The sequence below is a fragment of the Oryzias latipes genome, chromosome 18, assembly GCF_002234675.1.
Source record: "Oryzias latipes chromosome 18, ASM223467v1".
NCBI lineage: Eukaryota > Metazoa > Chordata > Actinopteri > Beloniformes > Adrianichthyidae > Oryzias > Oryzias latipes.
Genome location: NC_019876.2, coordinates 7,553,258 through 7,577,309, shown reverse-complemented (window position 1 = coordinate 7,577,309; position 24,052 = coordinate 7,553,258). Strand labels below are relative to the sequence as shown.

General features: G+C 41.1%; 1 protein-coding gene and 1 long non-coding RNA gene across 2 annotated transcripts; both read left to right on the top strand.

Annotated features, from left to right (window-relative positions):
- Positions 1 to 1,588: 1,588 nt before the first annotated feature.
- On the top strand, positions 1,589 to 16,476 carry LOC111949209. Its single transcript, XM_023965785.1, has 13 exons — positions 1,589 to 1,671; positions 1,879 to 2,130; positions 4,433 to 4,690; positions 4,993 to 5,445; positions 5,653 to 5,904; positions 12,027 to 12,284; positions 12,606 to 13,061; positions 13,331 to 13,582; positions 13,968 to 14,222; positions 14,366 to 14,623; positions 14,872 to 14,877; positions 14,971 to 15,050; positions 15,181 to 16,476. Exons 4-13 carry the CDS (start codon positions 5,184 to 5,186, stop codon positions 15,244 to 15,246), a joined length of 2,145 nt encoding a protein of 714 aa, XP_023821553.1. The 5' UTR covers positions 1,589 to 1,671; positions 1,879 to 2,130; positions 4,433 to 4,690; positions 4,993 to 5,183; the 3' UTR covers positions 15,247 to 16,476.
- A 5,105-nt stretch (positions 16,477 to 21,581) lies between these two features.
- LOC111949215 lies at positions 21,582 to 22,446 on the top strand. Its single transcript, XR_002875233.1, has 2 exons — positions 21,582 to 21,642; positions 21,954 to 22,446. It is a non-coding gene; the product is annotated as an uncharacterized LOC111949215 (long non-coding RNA).
- Positions 22,447 to 24,052: the final 1,606 nt, after the last annotated feature.

The following is a 24,052-nucleotide window of genomic DNA, read 5'->3' as shown; positions in this document are numbered from 1 at the left end:
CGAAGGCAAGGGAAATTCTGGACAGGTCGTCAGTCTGTCGCAGGGACACAAACACACACCCATGCACACTTATACATTCACACCTAAGGACAATTGGAGTAACCAATGAAGCATGTTTTTGGACGGTGGGAGGAAGCCGCAGTCTGCAGGGAAAACCCACGCATGCACGAGTAGAACATGCAAACTCCACACAGAAAGGTCCCCCATTGATGTTCTCAATCAGGTCCCCCAGCTGGGACCTAAAATGGTGGCATTTTTGCTGTGAGGCAAGAGTGCTAACCACTGCGCAACGGTGCGGCCTTTTGATTAAAAATATTACTAATGAAAAGGGAAAGACTGATTGTTAAATTATTGTCTAGAAACAGTAGAAAAATTATCCAGCTTGTTTCCTTCGAGGTCAAATTGTTTCATTTGAAATAGATGTGCTGCCTGAGACATTTGCATCATTTTGTATTCAATGTGCTTATAGATAAAACACATCAGATAATAATCAAATTTAAAGACTTTAACTTTTCCAAATGATTTTTACTGCTTAAGCATATACATTTTTAAAACATATGGGATGAAAAAAATATTCCTTTTTGTTTCAGCTCCTCAAAATGTGGAAGTTTTCAGTTTAATAGAAAAAACTGACAGAAGCGTCACTTTGCAGTGGAGTAAAGTGAAATCTGCCAGCTATGTTCTCCAGTATAATCAAGGATGGAAGAATATTTCTGCCTCAGATGGACCAATAACTTACACAGTTTCTTCTCTCAGTGCAAACACTACCTACACGTTTACTCTTTTCTCTGTGTTTGAAAATGCCAGAAGTAGTGGAGTTCAGCTTCAAGCTTTAACATGTAAGATCTTTCACTTCATCATTTACATTACGAAATATTTATTTATCAAATAACTTTTTATGATGCACAGAATTTTTTATTTTGCTAACACGTTTTTCCTTTCAAGAATTTAAATCCTGATTTAAAAAAAAGTCAATAGGGTTTCGATTCATCCAGGTGATGTGGTCTTGAGGTTGATTCATGGCATCTGGACTGATGAAATCACTTGGATGAATGGTGAAAAGTTTTAGGAAATAAGACTTTAAGTCCAGGTGCAATGACCCATTTTCAAGACCAAAACTTCTTTTTATGACTCAATCATTTGATTTTTTTTCGCAAACAGTCTTACGAATGACATTTTTTGTATGTTATTTAATTTATTTTTTTCTTACAATAGATCAGCCATATTTCTCATGTGGACAGACCTTTTGTCCTCCAGACCAGGACTGTGTCATCATCAATGGAACAGCTCAGTGTGGTGAAGCCTGTCAACATTACACTGAACTGAATGATAACTGGCTTTCTGAATATAACATCAATGGAAATTCATACTGTAGTGGAAGCTACTACTCCCCTGAAGGCTGGTATCGCATGTTTGTGGGACAAACCAGCGCTCAGATTCCTGAAACTTTTGTACAAGACAGCAGATGCAGCAGTTATAGCCATTTGCAGATGAAACAACCTCATCCAACTCAATACAACCAAATTGTAACAAGCTATTTGTGTATTAGTTATGGTGGTTCCTGGTGCTCCTACACATCCTCAGACACTATTAAGGTCAAACTCTGCTATGGAGACTACTATGTTTACAAACTTCAAACACTCCCAGGATGCAACACTGCATATTGTGCAGGTAATGTTTTGCCATCAGTTGCTTAGCTTTATCTTGCTATAAATATTGTTTTAGGAATAGAGTTGAACTTATTTTGATTAAAGAAAAAATGGCATTGATACACAAACTAAATTAATCAATTAGGATTAGATAAATAATTTTTGAACCAATCATTCTATTATAAAGCTATCAGTAGTAAACATTGACGGATGTTTCTTTCTGTTTCAGTTCCAAAGCACAGCTTCAGAGCAGCTGGTCAAGATGAAACCAGCATCACTCTACGGTGGAACAAAGTCAACAACAGTGTCAGCTTTGTTCTCCTGTTTAATGGCACAGAAACAAACATCAGTGCTCCAGCTGCAGATGACTCTGTAACTTACACAGTGTCATCTCTGACTGCTGCAACTAAATACACATTCACTCTCTTCTCTGTGATTGACAATGTCAGAAGCAGTGGAATCAGCATTGATGCAGTCACTGGTATGTATAATGAGTTGATTTGATATTTAAAATCTCTTGAAGGCTGAATCTTCTAGAAGAAACACAAAATCTTCCAGGTCCAGCTGGAAGACAACAGCTGGAAGAATCTATTGACTTGCAGCTATGATGTAAATAAAATGAAAAAAACAAATCTTCCAGTACTTCTCCATCATTTGAATGACTATTAAGAAAAGTTGACAGAAACAGTAAATACATACAAATAGTTTTACAACATGTCCTCCAATAAAAAATAATGAAAAAATGTTCAGAAACTATTTACCATGAGAATTACTGATTCCTTTACATAAAGAATCATTGTTCAAATCAAATAAAACTTTTTTTATAAAGCACTTTTCATATATAAGTATAACACAAACTGCTTTCTATTAAAACAAAACAAAATAAATAATATAAAATCAAATCAAATCAAACTTTATTTATAAAATAACGCTTATCATGCATTTTGTGCAGCTCGAAGCGCTTTAACATTAAAAACAAAAAACACACAACATTACAGTAAAAACCCAACCCACCCTTCACCCTTCCCACTCCCCTCCAATAAAACACATGACCCACGACAATGAATATTGACTATGCAAGTGTAACCCTGATTAAGTTTAGATGTTCAATCATACATCTTATGTACAGTACCTTTACTCAGACACTAGGGGGAGACACCCTTTTTGAGAGACGTTTCCTAAAGTGTCAAGGAAGGAGGAAGCTTCTTCTCATTGTTTTTCTTTGATCTGCGACGACACTGCTAGATGACGAGACATCGTGCTTCTTGAAAAAATCAAATGCAGCTTTGCAGTGATCCAGACACTGGAAAATCGTTTTAAGGATTCAAGACAGAGTGTGTTTGAATGAAAAGATATCTTGGTGAGTTTAAAGTTGCTTTCAGTTGATGTTGAATAAGCTGGCCGAGTTAGCAAGCTTACAAGCTAGCGTGCGTACACGGAGCCAAGAAGAGAAATGTTTATTTTATGTTCTGTGTTTACTTTAATGAGAATTTCTATTTTAAAAAAAAAGCACAATTGCATTGTTAATGTTGAGGAGTAGGAATGTGCAAGATATTATTTTTGAGGATACAGCAAGAAGAAAAACTTGAGTTGGCTAACTACCTTACACATGTGTGTAGGCTGGTTTTTTTCCACGTGCTTCAAGGAGTGGACTTGGCTTCAATGAGTGGACCGAATTCCTCCGGATCTACGCGGAATTCACGCTTTTGCTGTGGCTCCACCTGAACTCAAGCTTACCTGATTTTCCCAGACTTACAGCTTCGAAACCAAAGGAGTGGTAAAGCTTCATTTCCCGTCTCAGGACGTGCAAGTATTATTTTTTCAATTTTTCTAAGTGCACTTCTTTTTTTTCCCCCCACCTCCATTACTGGAGTCTTTTTCAGTTTTTCTATTTTTTCTTCTGAGATCTCAGAATTTAAGGGCTTTACTCCATAAAGGGTATTTGTTTTCAGTTACCATTTAAGGTGTTGTTGGATCCAACGGTGATTTATTAAGAAATACTGAATATTATTCTATGTTGTGATTGATTGATTTTTCGATTCTTTCATTGTATCTTGTTTTTTTTTTTACACCACACCCATAATTTAATTTTTGTTCTTAATTTATATGTTGATGTCAACATTTTATTTCCATGAAAGAATGTGTACTGAATAACTTGAAAAAAAATCTGAATATAGATTATTTTTCCTTTCTACAATTTGATCTGTGTCAAGTGTGTTATTGTGGGTCGGAAGGGTAATTAGTATCTACTACCGCATTCCTCCTGTACAAACCTTGAGTATAAAGAAAGAAGTTCACATTGCGAGCATAGTTGACCTCCCACCTAGGGTTATCCAGGTAGGCAGGGTTACACAAGTTTGGATAAATAAATAAATACATAAGCAAGCAAACAAACAAGCATGACAAATTAATATAGACAAGCACAAAGTAAAAAATTAAAAATGGGAACCCCCTCCCTGTACCTACACACAGCCCCCGACTTCTTTCACACCCACCACCCCCTGAACTCATGCGGAAAGACAGTGAGAAATAGATTTGATTTAATTGATTAGAAATCAGGAATAGTAAAATGGCCATGAAAACAATAAAAAAATGTCACAAAGTACATTTCTACACCAAAAAGGACTTACCTTGCTGTCACAGAACCACATTTCCATGCATGGATGACTTGTCTTCTAGACATTAAAGCAGCCTTTAACATCACTTTTCTGGGTAAATAATAACTTTCACAACTGCCTCATTAAAAGACTTAACAAAAATTCATTAATGCTTTTGTGTTTCAGCTCCTCCAAATGTAAAAACATTCAGATTACTTGGAACAAGTTTCAACAGCATCACTCTGCAGTGGAATAAAGTGAACAATGCCAGTTATGTCCTGGAGTATTATTATAATGGACGAAGGATCATTCCTGCATCAGATGGAGATGGACCAGTCACTTACACTGTCTCATCTCTCAGTGCTGGCACTAGATACTCATTCAATCTCTACTCTGTGTTTGAGAACGCCAGAAGTAATCCAGTGGATCTATATGCTTTTACTGGTAAGATGTTTCACTTCATCAACTTACTAAAAATATGTTAAATTTCAAAAATCCCAATTTCAAAAATATTTTAGGAACTGTCTCAACTAAATATTATGGTTAATGTTTTCTAAGTTAAACCTCATTTAATGTTACTTGCTATCTTTTTTCTTATTCTGCACCTTATAATAATTACTTTTGATTCAATGGTGTGACTTTAGATGTTGATGACTTTTGTTTTCCATGTATAATGTAATGCTGAACATTTTTTTCATTTTGCAATGTCTAATAGTATTTTCTTTTCTTTTCTTTTTTAAATATAGATGAGCGAAATGTTTTATGTGGACAGACTGTTTGTCCTCCAGGCCAGGACTGTGTCATAATCAATGGAACAGCTCAGTGTGGTGAAGCCTGTCAACATTACACTGAACTGAATGATAACTGGCTTTCTCAATATAACATATATGGAAATTCATACTGTAGAGGATACTCCTCCCCTGAAGGCTGGTATCGCATGTTTGTGGGACAAACCAGCGCTCAGATTCCTGAAACTTGTGTACAAGACAGCAGATGCAGCAGTTATAGCCATTTGCAGATGAAACAACCTCATCCAACTCAATACAATCAAACTGTAACACGCTCTCTGTGTTATAGTTATGGTAGTTCCTGCTGCTCCAACACATACTCATACACTATTAAGGTCAAACTCTGCTATGGAGACTACTATGTCTACAAACTTCAAAGACTCCCAGGATGCAACACTGCATATTGTGCAGGTAATGTTTTGCCATCAGTTGCTTAGCTTTATCTTACTATAAATATTGTTTTAGGAATAGAGTTGAACTTATTTTGATTAAAGAAAAAATGGCATTGATACACAAACTAAATTAATCAATTAGGATTAGATAAATAATTTTTGAACCAATCATTCTATTATGAAGCTATCAGTAGTAAACATTGATGGATGTTTCTTTCTGTTTCAGTTCCAAAGCACAGCTTCAGAGCAGCTGGTCAAGATGAAACCAGCATCACTCTACGGTGGAACAAAGTCAACAACAGTGTCAGCTTTGTTCTCCTGTTTAATGGCACAGAAACAAACATCAGTGCTCCAGCTGCAGATGACTCTGTAACTTACACAGTGTCATCTCTGACTGCTGCAACTAAATACACATTCACTCTCTTCTCTGTGATTGACAATGTCAGAAGCAGTGGAATCAGCATTGATGCAGTCACTGGTATGTATAATGAGTAGATTTGATATTTAAAATCTCTTGAAGGCTGAATCTTCTAGAAGAAACACAAAATCTTCCAGGTCCAGCTGGAAGACAACAGCTGAAAGAATTTATTGACTTGCAGCTATGATGTAAAAATAAAATGAAAAAACAACTTGGTACGGGTCGGGTCGGGGGGGCTAGCGGGTCGGGGTCTCCGCTGAGGCAATCAGTTGTTGCCTCAGCGGAGACCCCGACCCGCTAGCCCCGGGAACGCTTTCTGGCTCCTCTCTCTGTGTGGGGTGGGTGGTGCCGGGCCTGGGGTGTCGGCGCCTCCGGGGGTGGGGCCCCTGGGCTGGGTGGCCCTGGCCCCTTTGCTGGGGGTGGGGGGGGGGGGGACAGCTGGTGGGACCTGGGTCCATCTGTCCCCTACCCCTTCCCTGGTGGGGGGTGCGGGCCTCTTGGCGATGGCGGCCGTGTCCCTTGGGTGCCGGCTCCCTGGGCCCGGTGGTGCTCTCTCCGCATGGTGGGGGAGTTCATATTACAGCTGTAAAGTCATCAACAATATGTCCTTCCTCATATAACCTCATATTAGGGTGAGGGGGTAGGGGGGTCTAGCCTGCGATGCGCCTTGGGGGGGGGGCTACTTGGCAGTGGCCCCCCTCCTATCGTTGCCGTATGGAGTGGGCCCCCCCTCTTTCGGTTTTATTTCCACCTTAGACATATAGGGTCCTTGGTAGGGGGGGTGCTTGGATATCACTGCAAGCAAGCAGCAGATGTCCTCCTGGCACCCTACCCGCCAATTTTAACCGCACCTTAGACATTTAGGGCCCCTTGGTGGGGAGGGTGAGGGGACATCTCCTGATTACTCACAGTGATCACCCTTAGTGCCCTACTCGCCAATTTTAACTGCACCCCCCTTAGTACACACACCCCTCCTCCTTCAATATATACATTCCAACATAAACACACACACATGCACACACACATCCTCTCAAACACACATACACGCACACGCATTTTGCAAGGAAGGTGGGACCTGGGTCCATCTGTCCCCTACCCCTTCCCTGGTGGGGGGTGCGGGCCTCTTGGCGATGGCGGCCGTGTCCCTTGGGTGCCGGCTCCCTGGGCCCGGTGGTGCTCTCTCCGCATGGTGGGGGAGTTCATATTACACCTGAGCCGGGGGTGTTCGTGTCCCTGGGGGGTGGGTCCTGGTCCTTGCCCCTGAGCGCTGGGCCCCGCCAAACTTCCAACATGGCCGAGCCCGGTCGGGCCATATTTATAACACCCCTTGTGGGCCACCCTTTTTTCCCCGGGGTTCCCCCCTCCTGGGCGGGGGCGGCGGGCCCCTGCCTTGCTCCTCCCTGGACCAACCGTGGGCCGGGTGGGTGGCTGCCTGGAGTGCGGAGCGGGTCTCCCTTGGGGGGTCCTGGCTCGTACCTGGGGTAGGGGCGGGGGGATGCCCGGAACTCCTGGGTGGTGGTGGGGTGCTCGTCTGGGGCTGTGGGCGTCCTTCTCCGGTGGGGCCCTGCGTTGGGCTCTTCCGGCGCGGTGGGGGGGCTGCTTTCCTGGCTGGGCTGGGGCGGCACTCTCTTTCCCTCCGCGCCTCCCTGCTCTCTGGCTCTGGGGGCCTCGCGGCGGTCCTGGGTGGCGGTCTTGGTCGCCCGGGGGGCGGTTGTTCCCTGCCTGTTCCTGTGTGGCGTTGGGGGAATTCCGGCTGCCGCTGCTGCTGCGGCGGGGGTCTGGGTGTGGGGGTGGCTGGGCGCTCCTCCTCCTTCTTTTCACATTCCACCATCCATTTTAGAAGAACATAAACACTCACCTGAGCACAGGTGTTAGCTTACCTTTGCACTTATAGTTTGCATGATTGAATGAATGAAAGATTTCACACTAGTTGGTTTAAAGGCATAGGTATGCGTTCGTGAACACTATCTGTTTTGTGTACATGTTGACATGTGAACATTTTTTGCAGCTAGCAGGTGTGTTGATAATATATGAGAGTGTGTGAACAGGCCCCGCCCTTTTTGTACTACATTTGAACTGTACCGTAATGATAAACAACCAGTAAACCTGTCTGCTCTATGCTGCTTCATGGTCTTACCCCCCCCCCCCCCCCCCCCCCCCCCCTCTGACATCCCTCCCTCGTCTTCCCATCTTTCCTTTGCCGTCCGGTCCAACACCAAAGATTTTCAATCATGGTTGAAATGAATAAAGTTTGGCCTCAATTACAAAAGGGGTTTGTTCAGTCACACCTTTGGTTTGTCTGAAGATTAATAACCCCTCTTGTTAAAGTAAAATATGTCCAACACAAGAGGCCCTCAGCTCTCATCTGCCTGCTTAGCTGTTGGACAGGACAAGTTATTAAAAAAAAAAAAATGAAAAAACAAATCTTCCAGTACTTCTCCATCATTTGAATGACTATTAAGAAAAGTTGACAAATACAGTAAATACATAGAAATACTTTTGCTACATGTCTTCCAAGAAAAAAGAATGAAAAAAGAATGACTAAATTAACAATATTTCTGGATAAAAAATGTTCAGCAACTATTTACCATGAGAATTACTGATTCCTTTACATAAAGAATCATTGATCAAATCAAATAAAACTTAATTTATAAAGCACTTTTCATATATAAGTATAACACAAACTGCTTTCTATTAAAACAAAACAAAATAAATAATATAAAATCAAATCAAACTTTATTTATAAAATAACACTTATGCATTTTGTGCAGCTCGAAGCGCTTTAACATTAAAAACAAAAAACACACAACATTACAGTAAAAACCCAACCCACCCTTCACCCTTCCCACTCCCCTCCATTAAAACACATGACCCACGACAATGAATATTGACTATGCAAGTTTGGATAAATAAATAAATACATAAGCAAGCAAACAAACAAGCATGACAAATTAATATAGACAAGCACAAAGTAAAAAATAAAAAATGGGGCCCCCCTCCCTGTACCTACACACAGCCCCCGACTTCTTTCACGCCCACCACCCCCTGAACTCATGGGGAAAGACAGTGAGAAATAGATTTGATTTAATTGATTAGAAATCAGGAATGTCACAAAAAAATGTCACAAAGTACATTTCTACACCAAAAAGGACTTACCTTGCTGTCACAGAACCACATTTCCATGCATGGATGACTTGTCTTCTAGACCAGTGTTTTTCAACCAGTGTGCCGTGGGAGATGGTCAAGTGTGCCGTGGGAAATTGCCCTCATTAATCATTCACTGATCTAAAAACATTTCCCATCTCCAGGATATCAGCTCTTTGTTCATCCAAACAGGCCCTGATAAAACACTGAGTAGTAAGGAATATAAAAGATCTTAAAATTACTTTTTCTTTGTGTTTATTTAATTCTATTAAAGAAATTTTGATAAGAATGACGCTACCGCGATTTCCCTGCAGCTATGACAGTTTGCGGAAAAGTCCCGTCCCTTTAACTGTCTACACCAATCATTCTTGAAGGCTTAATCACATGTCATCAGTCTGACCAATCAGAAGTGCTTAAAGTCTTCACTTCCTTGTTCTTAATTCTGCTGATAAAGTCGCTCAGTTCTAACAAAAATGACAGCTAAAGCTCTTCTTTAGCGGTGTAGCTTTCCACAGAGTCCGGTGTCAGACCGTAAAACAAGTGGACAATACAATGAAGCTCAGAGACGCGAGTCTTTCTGCAAGTTTTCGGCAGTTTTCACACTACATCTCCCATGATGCATTGGCTTAAAGGTGTCCCAGCGCAGTGTCCCAGCGCACAATGAGTTGTCCTTGCGAAACGCCTTGAAACCACAACAAACAAACAGTTTCTAAATTTTCTTTTTCTTTTTTTTTTTTTTAACTTGTCCTGTCCAACAGCTGGGCAGACAGACGAGAGCGGAGGGCCTCTTGTGTTGGACATATTTTGCTTTAACAAGAGGGGTTATTCATCTTCAGACAAACCAAAGGTATGTCTGAATAAACCCCTTTTGTAATTGAGGCCAAACTTTATTAATTTCAATCATGTCTGAAAATCTTTGGTGTTGGACCGGACGGAAAAGGAAAGAGGGGAAGAAGAGAGAGGGACGCTAGAGAGAGGGGGGTAGGGGGTGATAATAGGAGGGGAAGGGGGATAAGACCATGAAGCAGCATACAGCAACAAGTTTACTGGTTGTTAATCATTATGGTAAGGTTCAAATGCAGTACAAAAAGGGCTGGGCCCGTCCACACACACACTCAAATGTTATAAACACACCTGCTAGCTGCAAAAATGTCCACCTGTCGACATGTACACAAAACAGATAGTGTTCACACACGCATACTTATGCCTTAAAACCAACTAGTGTGAAATATTTCAGTCATTCAGTCATGCAAGCTATTAGTGCAAAGGTGAGCTAACACCAGTGCTCAGGTGAGTGTTTATGTTCTTCTAAAATGGATGGTGGAACGTGAAAAGAAGGAGGGAGAGTGCCCAGCCATCCCCACCCCAAGACCCCCACCGCAGCAGCAGCGGCAGCCGGAATTCCCCCAACGCCACACAGGAACAGGCAGGGAACAACCGCCCCCCGGGCGACCAAGACCGCCACCCAGGCCAGGGCCAGCAGGGCCGCCGCGAGGCCCCCAGAGCCAGAGGCCAGGGAAGCATGGAATGAAAGAGCGCTGCCCCAGCCCAACCAGGAGAGCAGCCCCCCCGCCGGGAGAACCCAACGCAGAGCCCCACCGGAGAAGGACGCCCACAGCCCCAAACGAGCACCCCACCACCACCCAGGAGTTCCGGGCATCCCCCCGCCCCAACCCCAGGTACGAGCCAGGACCCCCCAAGGGAGACCCGCTCCGCACTCCAGGCAGCCATCCGCCCGGCCCACGGTTGGTCCAGGGAGGAGCGAGGCAGGGGGCCCGCCACCCCCGCCCAGGAGGGGGGAACCCCGGGGAAAAAAAGAGGGCCCACAAGGGGTGTTATAAATATGGCCCGACCAGGCTCGGCCACAGTTGGAAATTTGGCGGGGCCCAGCACTCAGGAGCAAGGACCAGAACCCACCCCCCAGGGACCAGACACCCCCGGCTCAGATGTAATGTGAACTCCCCTACCGCGCGGAGAGAGCACCGCCGGGCCCAGGAAGCCGGCACCCCGGGGACACGGCCGCCGTTGCAAAGGGGCCCGCACCCCCCACCAGGGAAGAGGTAGGGGACAGATGGACCCAGGTCCCACCTTCCTTGCAAAATGTGTGTGCGTGTATGTGTGTTTGAGAGGGTGTGTGTGTGCATGTGTGTGTGTTTATGTTGGGATGTATATATTGAGGGGGGAGGGGTGTGTGTACTAAGGGGGGTGCAGTTAAAATTGGCGGGTAGGGCATTAAGGGGACATCTCCTGATTACTCACAGTGACGTCCCCTCACCCTCCCCACCAAGGGGCCCTAAATGTCTAAGGTGCGGTTAAAATTGGCGGGTAGGGTGCTAGGAGGACATCCGCTGCTTGCTGGCAGTGATGTCCAAGCACCCCCCCTACCAAGGGCCCTACATGTCTAAGGTGCAAATAAAACCGAAAGAGGGGGGGCCCACTCCATACGGCAACCATAGGAGGGGGGCCACTGCCTAGTAAACCCCCCCCCCCAAGGTGCATCGCAGGCTAGACCCCCCCACCCCCTCACCCTATTATGAGGTTATATGACGAAGGGGGTAAGTTGGGGACAGCTGATAGACTGTCCCCCGGTGGTCAAACAGCTGTCCCCCCCCCCCCCCCCCAGCAAGGGGGCCAGGCCCACCCAGCCCAGGGGCCCCACCCCCGGAGGCGCCGACACCCCAGGCCCAGCACCACCCCCCCCCACACACAGTTTTTAAATTTTCTAATTTAACTTTCATTTCATCTCTTAGAAAAAACAGCCGCAACTTCCTGCTTTTCCGGCCACAATTATCACAAAAGCGGGGGGCTGTCGATCAATACAGACCATGAATCTCTGTTTTTTTTTTTTTTTTTTTGGATGCTGGTGTGCCGCGGGATTTTTGTCAAGGTTAAAGTGTGCCGTGGCTCAAAAAAGGTTGAAAAACACTGTTCTAGACACTAAAGCAGCCTTTAACATCACTTTTCTGGGTAGAGAATAACTTTCACAACTGCCTCATTAAAAGACTTAACAAAGATTCATTAATGCTTTTGTGTTTCAGCTCCTCCAAATGTAAAAACATTCAGTTTACTTGGAACAAGTTTCAACAGCATCACTCTGCAGTGGAGTAAAGTGAACAATGCCAGTTATGTCCTGGAGTATTATTATAATGGACGAAGGATCATTCCTGCATCAGATGGAGATGGACCAGTCACTTACACTGTCTCATCTCTCAGTGCTGGCACTTCATACTATTTCAATCTCTACTCTGTGTTTGAGAACGCCAGAAGTAATCCAGTGGATCTATATGCTTTTACTGGTAAGATGTTTCACTTCATCAACTTACTAAAAATGTTAAATTTCAAAAATCCCAATTTCAAAAATATTTTAGGAACTGTCTCAACTAAATATTGTGGTTAATGTTTTCTAAGTTAAACCTCATTTAATGTTACTTGCTATCTTTTTTCTTATTCTGCACCTTATAATAATTACTTTTGATTCAATGGTGTGACTTTAGATGTTAATGACTTTAAGATCTGACTAAATTAAAAACCTGTTTTCCATGTATAATGTAATGCTAAACATTTTTTCATTTTGCAATGTCTAAAAGTATTTTCTTGTCTTTCCTTTTTAAATATAGATGACCAATATGTTTCATGTGGACAGACCTTCTGTCCTCCAGGCCAGGACTGTGTCATCATCAATGGAACAGCTCAGTGTGGTGAAGCCTGTCAACATTACAGTGAACTGAATGATAACTGGCTTTCTGAATATAACATATATGGAAATTCATACTGTAGAGGATACTCCTCCCCTGAAGGCTGGTATCGCATGTTTGTGGGACAAACCAGCGCTCAGATTCCTGAAACTTGTGTACAAGACAGCAGATGTAGCAGCAGTTATAACCGTTGGAAGATGACACAACCTCATCCAACTCAATACAACCAAACTGTAACACGCTCTTTGTGTTATAGTTATGGTAGTTCCTGCTGCTCCTCCACATCCTCATACAGTATTAAGGTCAAACTCTGCTATGGAGACTTCTATGTCTACAAACTTCAAACACTCCCAGGATGCAACATTGCATATTGTGCAGGTAATGTTATGTTAGTAAATATGTCAGTACCACTTAAAAAAACTGTGTAATTATATTTCTGTTTTTGTTATACCTAAAAGCTAAGAACACATTTTTGGCATCAGTGCCATGCTTGATCTGATACTGGAAAAAACGACATAAAATATTTTTTGATGTCTTGAGGACATTGACATTTGTGTTGGAGACCTCTCCCTATAGTAATACAAAAACGTTTTTAAATTTATACGAGTGTATATCAAATAAATGTGGTTTTTTTTTTCCTGTTTCAGTTCCAAAGCACAGCTTCAGAGCAGCTGGTCAAGATGAAACCAGCATCACTCTACGGTGGAACAAAGTCAACAACAGTGTCAGCTTTGTTCTCCTGTTTAATGGCACAGAAACAAACATCAGTGCTCCAGCTGCAGATGACTCTGTAACTTACACAGTGTCATCTCTGACTGCTGCAACTAAATACACATTCACTCTCTTCTCTGTGTTTGACAATGTCAGAAGCAGTGGAATCAACATTGATGCAGTGACTGGTGAGACTTTAAAATTAAACTAACTTTTCTTGAACACAATTAGTAAATCTGCCCCAATACTGTTTTCTATTATAGACCTCTTGTGAATAATGTATTTACAAAAGAAAACATGTGAATGTAACAAAATATTGAAATGTTAATTGATATACAACAAACTTTTAGGTTGTTTGTGGCTTATTACTGTTCTCATAATCTCTAAGGTTTATCACAACTTCACACTTTTCTATTCTTGTTTTTCTTCTTCAGCTCCTCCAAATGCAGAAATATTCAGTTCAATTAAAAAAAATGAACTGTGTTTTAATTTACTTAAATATTTCTAGTAAAACAACATAAAAAAATACTTTAGGGTAAGTTATAATCTAAATTTTGTCTTTTGTTCTTTCAGCTCCTCAGAATCCCCAAAATATCAGGCAATCAACACAGAATGAGAGCAGCATCACTCTGCAGTGGAACAAAGTGAACAACGTCAGCTTTGTTCTTCAGCTTGATGGCACAGAAACCAGCATCACTGCCACAGATGGAGATGGACCAGTAACTTACACATTCTCATCCCTGACGGCTCAGACTAAATACACGGTTATTCTCTTCTCTGTGTTGGAGAACGTCAGAAGCAGCGGACAAAAACTCACAGTGGTCACTGGTAAGAACATAAAGCTTCACATTAGAACTGTTTCATCTTCAAAATGTATCCTTTTGAAATATCAATGCGATTTTTTTTAATATATTAAAAGAATGATGTTTTGTAATCTGCTAGAGACATCGCCATCTTCCTTTCTGTTTCAGCTCCTCCAAATGCCAAAAACTGTAAAGCATCAGGACAGAATGAGACGAGCATCACTCTGCAGTGGGATAAAGTGAACACCAATGTCAGCTTTGTTCTTCAGTTTAACGGCACAGAGACAAACATCAGTGCTCCAGCTGGAGATGCAGTGATCCACCACACCGTCTCATCTCTCACTGCTGGAACTAAATACACATTCACTCTGTTCTCTGTGTTTGAGAATGTCAGAAGTACTGGAGTGAACATCACAGCAGCAACCGGTAGGATTTTTAACTTTTTAATCTGTCAAATATGCTAAGAATTTACATGTTTACTTCAAACAATCCTTTATAATAATACTAGACCCTTTTAAACACAAAAAGAGCAAAGTATGTTTTGTTTTGTGAAACCGTCTACCAGAGTTATTCGTAATCAGAATATTTTAAAGGTGGATATTGTTTGATGTCATAAAAGTTTTAACTATTGCTGTTTTTTAATTTCATCACAAAACGATCCTCAACAACCAAAGGGCCTAGTAAGTCAACTATTAATTCTAACATTTCTTATCACTGTGTCCCTCGTTTAAACTATTTTTTACTTAAAAAGATCTTTTGTGTTTGTGAATCAGACTACGTAGTTGGATTGGAGATGGAACTTGAATCTGTTGGTGAGATGACTGAAGCTGAAATGCAGAGCGTCATTGAAGAGGTAACACTTCTACTTACTTTTAATAAAACTGCAAACAACAGATCTCAATAGACATACATTTGCATATTGTACATCATTTTACGCACTATTAATATTCAAATTGTGTGTTCATGTTTGTTTTTTTGTGTAGTTTCTGCAAACATATGGACTTTCACCAAATTCATTGTCTGTAAAAGTTAAATCTGTCCAACTGTGAGACAAGAGGAGGAGCTTTTTCTTTGAAGACAACAAAATACGGAGAGTGTATGGAACACACTATGAGTGTATAAGTCTTATGTCTATATAGATACTGGTGTGTGTTATGATAAAGCTTGTGTGTAATTGAAGAGTTTATAAGTTCCATCAGGAGTAAAATTTTATTTACCTCTCTATTCCTGCACAGCTTTTGAGCCACCTATAGTATAAAAAAGCTCAATAAATAAATATTGTCTAAACAATGTGAAGTGCTTCAGAAATAAAGCTGATTGATGCTCTTAATGTCAAACACACTAAATGCATTTTAAAATATGGTTTTTGTTTGCTTCAAGATTAATTTCTACCTTTTTTGATCCAATCTGAAACCTCCTTATAGCATGATTACATCATTTTTTTGCAACTTCAAATGTCTTTGCTTGCTTTTAACATTTTTATGTATTGCATTCATATATAAACTCCTTTAAAAATAATAATTTAGTGTAAAATCTAACCACGTTACACACAAAAGAAGAACTTTATCACTATAAATGTATTTCTCTATGCATTTTATTTACTTATTGATTATCCAGTGGATCAGAAATATCCCAATATATTTAATGAAGGATTTCTTAGTCTGAATATTAAGATAACCTTTTACCTCTAAAGCCCATCTCCAGTCATCTAGATCTATTTAAAAGTATTTCCAGTGGTCTTTGATGCTTTTTTTAGCAACAACAACAACAACTGTCATTTTCTAGGACATAGTTTCTTCAGAGCTTCAGGAGTTCGTTGTGAGTTTTGAGACTATTGGCAGAGTGTAAGCCACCACATTTTCCATCATCTCTTTGTTTACACTCTGTCCCGCTATCTTCCAGATGACACATTTATTTTTACCAGCTATCCAGCTGTAAAGTTTGAATGCAGATGGCAGCTCAGACGAGGAAAACTAATACGTTCATGGATCTATTTGTGTACAATTGATTGCATTGGAATGGAGCAGAGCAGGGAGCTTGTGGCCTTTTCAGTTCAGTTTTTTCAAACAGCTTTTTTTTTCATCTGCTCCGGTTTCATTATGATTTGTGAAAGAAACTCAGAAATACAGTTTTAATCTTAATTTTTTGTTTTGCTCTCCATCATGAAAAATGCTACAAGAACACATTAAAAATTATCTTTGGAGTGACTCTTTAAATACATTTCTTCATGTGGGTTTAGGTTTTTTTTATGAATGTAAATCTGCTGAATTGTGGAGTTTTAATTACTTTCAAATAAAAATTTCTTAGACAAATGTAACGTTTTGATTTTTCATTTTAGATCTTCACAGTTCCATTGTTTGGTTAGATACAAATTATGTAACTGTATTATATTGTGTATAAATGACCATGTTCAGTTAAAACCAACTTTTAGCTCGACCTAAACATAACATTTGAACAGCGCCACAATAATGCAATGTCTTTAATATAATAAAAGACTTATTCATTCAGGATGGCTCCAAAGCAAAACATTTTTAAAAGGCTTACCTGGGTAATTTTTATTTTTTCATTTTTGTATTTTTTTGTTTGAAGTTCAGATGAATCTTTTTTGGCTACATTCATTTAAGGTGAAGCTTCTTACATTTAACTGGTATCAGAGCTGCAAAGACCATAAAGGAGGATGTCAGAAGGCTAAAAAATGACTAGGTTCAATTAGAAAAACAGAGTGGAGATTCGATCTATTTTGACATGCAGTTGTATCTTGTGGTGTAATGCAAAGTTAAAAATTGTTGAAGTCTGTGGGCAGGACCACACCCCCACCTCCTGAAACCCACCCCTCCATAACTATACAGGTCTAGTACAATAAGATTTAGGGATAACCATGTCATGACTAGAACACGGGACGGACCCAGATGCTGAAACAGGTGAGAGGTAAGTAAGATGTTTATTAGAGTTCTTGTTGGTTCCTGGCGAGGATGTGGGTAACATGGCTGCAGCTCTTGATTGAAGACTCTGGTACCGTTCGTGTGGGACTTGAAGAGCGAGGGACCAAACAGAGCTCGTGGCTTGAGTTCTGGGTGCGTGGCGTGGCTGGAGATCTTGAGAGCAGTGGCTTGATGCGTGGCGTGGCTGGAAATCTAGATGAGCACAGAGACTGTGGCTCACATTCACCGGCTTCTGCTGCTCGAGGTGGTAAGGTTCAGGTGACACTCTTGGCATTAGGTGAAAACCTGAAGTGCAGAGAACAGACAAGTGTAGCTCAGGACGACACAAGGAGCTAGACGCAGTGAGCTTCTGGAGACTAAGCACCATCAGGGTTAACGGACCGGCAAAGAATGATGAAGCTGGGTCTCCTTAAGTAGCAGGTGTCTGATGAGTAGAGTGGTCACAGCTGAGGGTGATGAGCAGCAGAGCTGGAGGGGGAGGAGTCTGACAGGCCACCATGACAAACCACACATTTTTGTTTCATTGTCTGGAATAAAAAAAAAAATTAAAGTCCAGATAATTATTTAACACAATTGGCAGTAAGTAAAATGTGTTCTTTGCATTTTAGCCATCCACTGAAGAGCAGTGACCTCCAAAACCATTTATGACTTCACCCACCCCAATGTAGCCCCTAATGCTGAGTGTCAAGCAGGCTGGATAAGGCTCCCTGCCACAGGCCTTTTGGGTTGGTTTTGTTCTTCATTCATTACTAATAAAGTTTATTGAAGAAGAGCACATTTTTGGATGTTTTGCTTTGAATGACTGCAAACATGACGGTTGTAATCTTATTAAAAAATTATTCAGTGTTGGACTTTCATTCAAAAACATGAAGTAATAATTAGTGGAATGCTGAACACATCTTTATTTAGACTGACAGACTTCTAAAACACAAAGAAGTAGATAAGGAGGACTTGTATAACAGAGTGACAGAGATTTTGTTCAGAAGGAGAGAGGAATATACTTTATTTACGAGTAAAGGTTTGACCAGTGTTTGTGTGTGTGTGCAATGGCAGACTTAGCAGTTTGGGGGCCCCGGACGAACAATGAAATGGGGTCCTCTGCAGCGGTTGTATTATTTTTTTTTAAAATCCTTAATTGTAGTTAACAATAGTTAACAGTATTTTTATTCTGTGTTTTTCTATCTTTCTGTCGTTGCACTTTTGGAGGTTCGGCAACAAATATCTTGCTTTCTCTTTGCCTTTTCCTCTTTTAACAGCCCCTAGGATAACTTTGCTTCATTTTACCTCTTTTTAAAAATTGTTTTGAATCATCTAATCTAATGTAATTATGGTCTTCCAGCCTAAAATTCATCCAAAGACCACCTGTTTTCCTATTTTCCTGCCTCATTATATCTTTTCAGTGCAGCTTCACCTCAGATATGAGCACTAAATAAATGAAATACATGTCCTATCATTTAGAAAGGGAGGACATGGAATAAAAATGTCTAGAATGTTAAAAAAAAAAAGCTTTACATCATTAGCATACGCAGAGCAAATAATAAACCTGACTTTACGATTCACTTTTGCTGCAGAGCTTGCAGCCACGGCTGTTCAACAAACAGGCAGCACCAAGAGCAAATCATTTTGAAAGACATTTCTTAATCAATAATCAACATTTACTAGAACTCTTATTATAGTTGAAAAAGAAAACTTACTCACTAACAACATAAAGAAACTGAGTAGGACAGCAGCAGGAACAGAGTTGTTGGATAGTTTAACAAAACATTTTTTTGGGGAAAAATAGATTTTTTACTTTTTTCAATTAAATTTCGAATTAATTTTATTTCTATAGCACCTTTCATGTTAAAAAAAACAGCTCAAGGTGCTGTACATAAAAACAAACAGGGATGCAAAAACACAAATGCAAAAAGTAATTAAATAAGCCCTCATAATAAAATACAAAAAACAAGCACAAATAAAAAAGAAATTACTTGAGAGATAAAAACCTTAAGAAGAGAGAACCCAGAAGGTGCCGTCTGTTCTGTCCTCCTGTTGGCCTGGGTGTCAGCACAGACACAAACACCCCAGCCAATGGTGAGAAAACCCTCATAAACCGTCTATGTGATAAAGTAGTTTCTCTTTCGGCTTTTCCCATCAGGGGTCGCCACAGCGAACGAGTCGCATGGTAAACTTGGCAATGTTTTACGCCGGATGCCCTTCCTGACTCAACCCTCTCAAAGCAACCGGGTTTAAGACCGGCACAGAAGTAGAGAAGGGAATAAAAGTGATAAATAGAAAAGTTAAAATATAAAAACAGCTAAAATATAAAAAATTAAAGTAAGTTAATGCGTAAAAAGTCTAAAACACCTGAAATATAAAAAGAATACGGTCAGATGTTAAGACTAAAAATAAATAAATAATAATAACAATAATAATAATAATAAAAAACACACATTCTTTTATTTTATTTTATTTCACCTTTATTTTTGGAAGGAACACTTGTACCATGTTCAATGGAATGTTTTCAAGTTTCCAAGAAACACTTTCAAGGATGTGTAACCAAAGTTGGCACAAAATAGCATGCAGAGGTTTTGGAACCTGATTTGCTCACGTAGAAGGTTGAAGGTTTTACCTTCATTTTGAAATCCGCCTTGAGGAGAAAATAAAATCGTTGCTCTTTGTTGAATGCCAGTAAATGCTGCACGAACAAAAAATAATGCTGGTGGTTGTACAGCCAGGATTTAAGCAAGGTTGAAGGAAAAGAAATGCAGCTGATGGTACAAAAATTTACCTGTTGAACTTGTTCTGTAGAGTTTAACAATGGCTGGGATCTAATGGTCGCGTTTTGACATTTAATCCAAAATAAAATAATTATTTGCCTTTTTCATGAACTTATACATTCTTTTGTTTTCAGAAAAGCCAAAATGTGCTGAAATCTGCATAAAAACAACAGATCTTTTCTCTCTCTCTCTCTTCTGGCCTGATCAGCATCAGAGTGAGGAAGAAAGATGGATTTATGTGACTTTGAACGTGGCATCGTTGTTGGTGCCAGATGACCTGGACTAAAATAAGGTTTCTTGTTAAATAAAAAGTAACAAAATAAAAGATGCAACAGGAATGAAAGATTAAGCTTATAAATAGAAAAGTTTAACGCTGTTTTAACAGTTTCAGTACACATGCATACAGATAAAATATTGTGATCACTTTAAAACTGGTTTGACCTGTAAAACACTTACTGGAAAGTTTGTTTGTATAAGGTTTGCTGCTTCTTGACTGTGTAAGGAATGTGGTCTTAGGCTTTTTGTCATTTATGTTTTCTTTGTTGTCGTAATTTTCTGTTTTTAAATTGGTATCTTTCCATTTTCATTTGATTATCACCTTCAGCTGTTTCTATGTAAATTGTTGCCGTCTCATCCAGCCTTCGCAGATTTGGATCGTTCGGATCGTTTCAATGTGCAGTTGGGAAATGAAAATATAAACAAGAGTCTGGATGGATTTTCAAACCTTTTGCAAAAGGGGAGAAATTAAGAAAAAAAAATTAGGCATTGTGGTTGTCCGCTCTCTCCGTCCTCAACGCAGAAAGGTTTTTGGTTTTTGTTTTTATCCATCAGGGCAAAAATGTAAAACGGCATTATACTGATGTGTGTTTGTCTAGTCTGCATTGTAGGTGTTGTAGCTCCATAAACACTCAAGTCACAGACTTACCAAAGGCCTGAAAAAGCATTTCACAAAAACACCACAAAATGTATAACCTCACAAATGCTGAACTCAAACCCATTAAAGTACCACCAATGGGGGGTTTGACAGAAGAGTCATCGCACCCTAAAGTTACAGCTCAACTATCTCATAAATACCTGAAAAAGGAAGACCATGATGAAGAAGACAGAGAACTGATGATGCAGCTGCTTGGGTCAGCTGGTCCATCAGAAGAATAATGGAAAGAAAGCAAAGAAGGGGAAGAGAAAAGAAGTCAATTAAGGCCTTCGCCAGGGGATGGTCAGTCTGTTTACAACCATGATGGAGAGTAATCTGAATGTATTCTAGGGTAGCCATGTCCTCCCCCACAACCGTGATGCGATGAGTTTCCGCTGTGGGAGAAAACCAGGCCTGGGGTGTCTGAGTGGGAGTCCAATCCGTTTGGGCCAAGACTCGTCTTAACACTCTGCCTAATTTTTTAGACTGACCATGGATATTTGCGATGCAATGCGAGGGAAATGTGGGGCATATTATCTGCCGACATCATAAAGCACACCTTTTGAGAGGATGTGAGCAGAGCGTCTGCTCCCAACCCATCATAAATATGTTGTGTATCGATCTGTCATTGCTGTCCTTCTATTTGGGCTTCAAAGACTTCTCGGTACCAGGTTTTCTCATTATTGTAGCAGGATGATGCAGAACAGCTGCAGGCAATCCCCCTGACTACCTGGGAGCAGTTTAAAAATGGTTTGGCCCATCACTTGAGCACTTGGTGTCTGGTGCTCAAACCCCGCCCATTTCCTGGTGGCTAACCCTCTGTGCTTCCAGGTAAGTGCGGTGGTGCCGTCTCTGAATCTGCTTTAGATTGTGCTAAACAAATTGTTCTTTAGCTAAAAAAGAAAAGAGCTCTGGCACCCGGAGCTCCCCTCTACACCCCAGTGAGCTTAAGGTGTGGATGAGCTTCTCCTCACTGCTCAGGATATCAGATTGTTTGGTCTGAGCCTCTGCCTGTTTTTACATTTTATTGTGTTTTAACCAATTTTTGTTTGTATTTAGGGGCAGCAGAGGCACACTGCTGCTTTTGTTTGGCCTTCCTGATTGTTTTTTTTTTTTTTTTTTTTTTTTTTTAAATCACACAGCAGTTGTACCTTGCTCCACCCAGTGGCTGCTAGCTCTAAGCCTCAGTAATCGAGCTCCTGCCAGTGGGTTTCAGGCCGCACTCCGACCCCGGACCTTCATATTCCTGTCATTGATTGAGATTCTGGCTGAAAATGCTTTACAGAACACCCATCCCATCCTCCCCCAGGATACAGTTCAGTTTCATGTGCATTCTCACCTCAAATAATGAAAGGAGTCACACCCTGCTAAACTGTGCTGATGTTTTTTTTTTTTTTTTTTTTTTTTCCAGCTGACCCAGTGTTTGCATTTTACTTTATAAAGATTGCAGCAACAAAAAAATACCTCAATGCAATCCAATCAAAAAAGATGCCAAGATAAAAAATGTGGAGTTAAATGTGTCCAGTGTGCTTGTCATTGTTTCGTAAATCCTTGTATGTTTTCTATAACCTCATATTTGTATTTTTGACAGGTTATAAAATTTCCCTTTCAAAATAAAGAAATGTAATAATTTGATATCAAAGTAGAGAGCAGCTTATGAAGTGTGGTGCATTCTCGTGTATTAACCTCGAAAGAGGAGGAAACTTTAATCAAAAAAAGTTGTAAAAGTTCATTTTCTTTTTGAAGCATGACTTTTTCATGCAACAATCTGTAGCAGGATGATGCTGCACAGCTGCAGACAACCCCCTGACCACCTGGGAACAGTATTAAAAATGGTTTGGCCCAAAACCTGGGCACTTTTTGTGCCGCGCTAGAATCCCACCCATTTCCTGGTAGCTAACTCTGTGGGCTTCCTGCTGGAAAAAAAAATCTGGCATCTGGGGCTCCCCTCTTCGCCCAAGCGAGATTAAGGTGTGGATGACTTTCTCCTCACAGCTCAGGGGCATCAGAGGCACCACTGCTGCTTTGTTTGGCTTCGCTTTGATTTGACTGCATAGCCGTTGCAGCTTGCGGCCGCTAGTTTCAGCCAGTGGGCACCAGCTCTACCTGTCTGCCCCCTTTTATGCACTCCTCTCAGCAGCGGGGCATAGGGTGTCTGGAGATCCTGGGTGTGGTTGGCTACAACTGTAGCTCTTAGCTGCAAACTCCGAGCCACGGTGCTCCAGCTACTGTCGCTGGGCTTCAGACTGCAATTGGTGAGCTTGGACACTGTTCCTCTTCACTCCTGGAGGCCACTGTCTCCCAAGGTTTGTTGGATTTAGGACCTGCCGAGAGGACCTGTAACAGATGTGCTAGGCTTTATTTGAGACCTTTGTGAGTGTGTAAGGCCGAGCACTGATTGCTGTTTTAAGCTGCCCTAACATCACATTGGCCACTCCTGTTTTATTTTCTCTCCCCCCTTCTTTTTAGGGCCAGGTGCTTAGGCGAGCGTGTCAGGCGACATCATCTGTGGGTTCTGGTGTGGATTCCATTCCTTAACGTGTGTAAATGCCACAGAATGGGGTGTCTTCCCCTTTTTTTTTTATCTTTGTGAATTACCTCCACGTGAGCCGGTCCAGGGCTCTGTTGGTAAGGCTCGGCCCAGAAGGGTCTCCTCCACAATCTTTCCCTCCCCAGTGTGATTGTGTCCTTTTTATTTTTTTAATCCATTTTAGCCTTAATAAATTACTTTGAACTGGTACCACATCTTGGCCTTATTTTGAAAACAATCTGCGTACGTTTTATTGTCGAAACGCCTTTGGGTTTCCTAGAACTGCTACTCGAGGTGGCATTGTCGTCTCGATTTGTCTGACACAAGGTTGCTTTTTTGGCAGAATCGCTCAAAGTGTCTGGCCAAGGCGTGCGTTCCAAGTTTGTTTTCTGTTTACTTTTCTTTTTTTACTTAAGCTAAACAAAACATAAGTGGGCTCCATTTAAGATATCGTAATCTTGTAATTGGTTCCAGTTACGAGCCACCAAAGGACTCTCTGTCTCTTATGTCGGCTATTTAGAGCTGGAGGTTAAGCTCTGCGGCAAGTCCATATCATAATGTGAGCTATTGGTAGTTAAGGAGGTCCCTGGGGATGGTGGTTCCTGAGCTCCAGGAATTCTAGGAATTGATCATTCACCGGTGCCACATTGAACTGTTTAATCAGCATGGCCAGGCCCTGTTTGAATTACCAGGAGTCTTTGGAGCCCCAAA

Excerpts from the sequence above, each read along its gene's own strand:
- LOC111949209 (XM_023965785.1), top strand. The coding sequence starts at position 5,184 with ATGTTTGTGGGACAAACCAGCGCTCAGATTCCTGAAACTTGTGTACAA. Across the intron at positions 13,062-13,330 it reads CAACATTGCATATTGTGCAG|TTCCAAAGCACAGCTTCAGA; the intron begins GTAATGTTATGT and ends TTCCTGTTTCAG. Across the intron at positions 15,051-15,180 it reads TGCAGAGCGTCATTGAAGAG|TTTCTGCAAACATATGGACT; the intron begins GTAACACTTCTA and ends TTTTTTGTGTAG.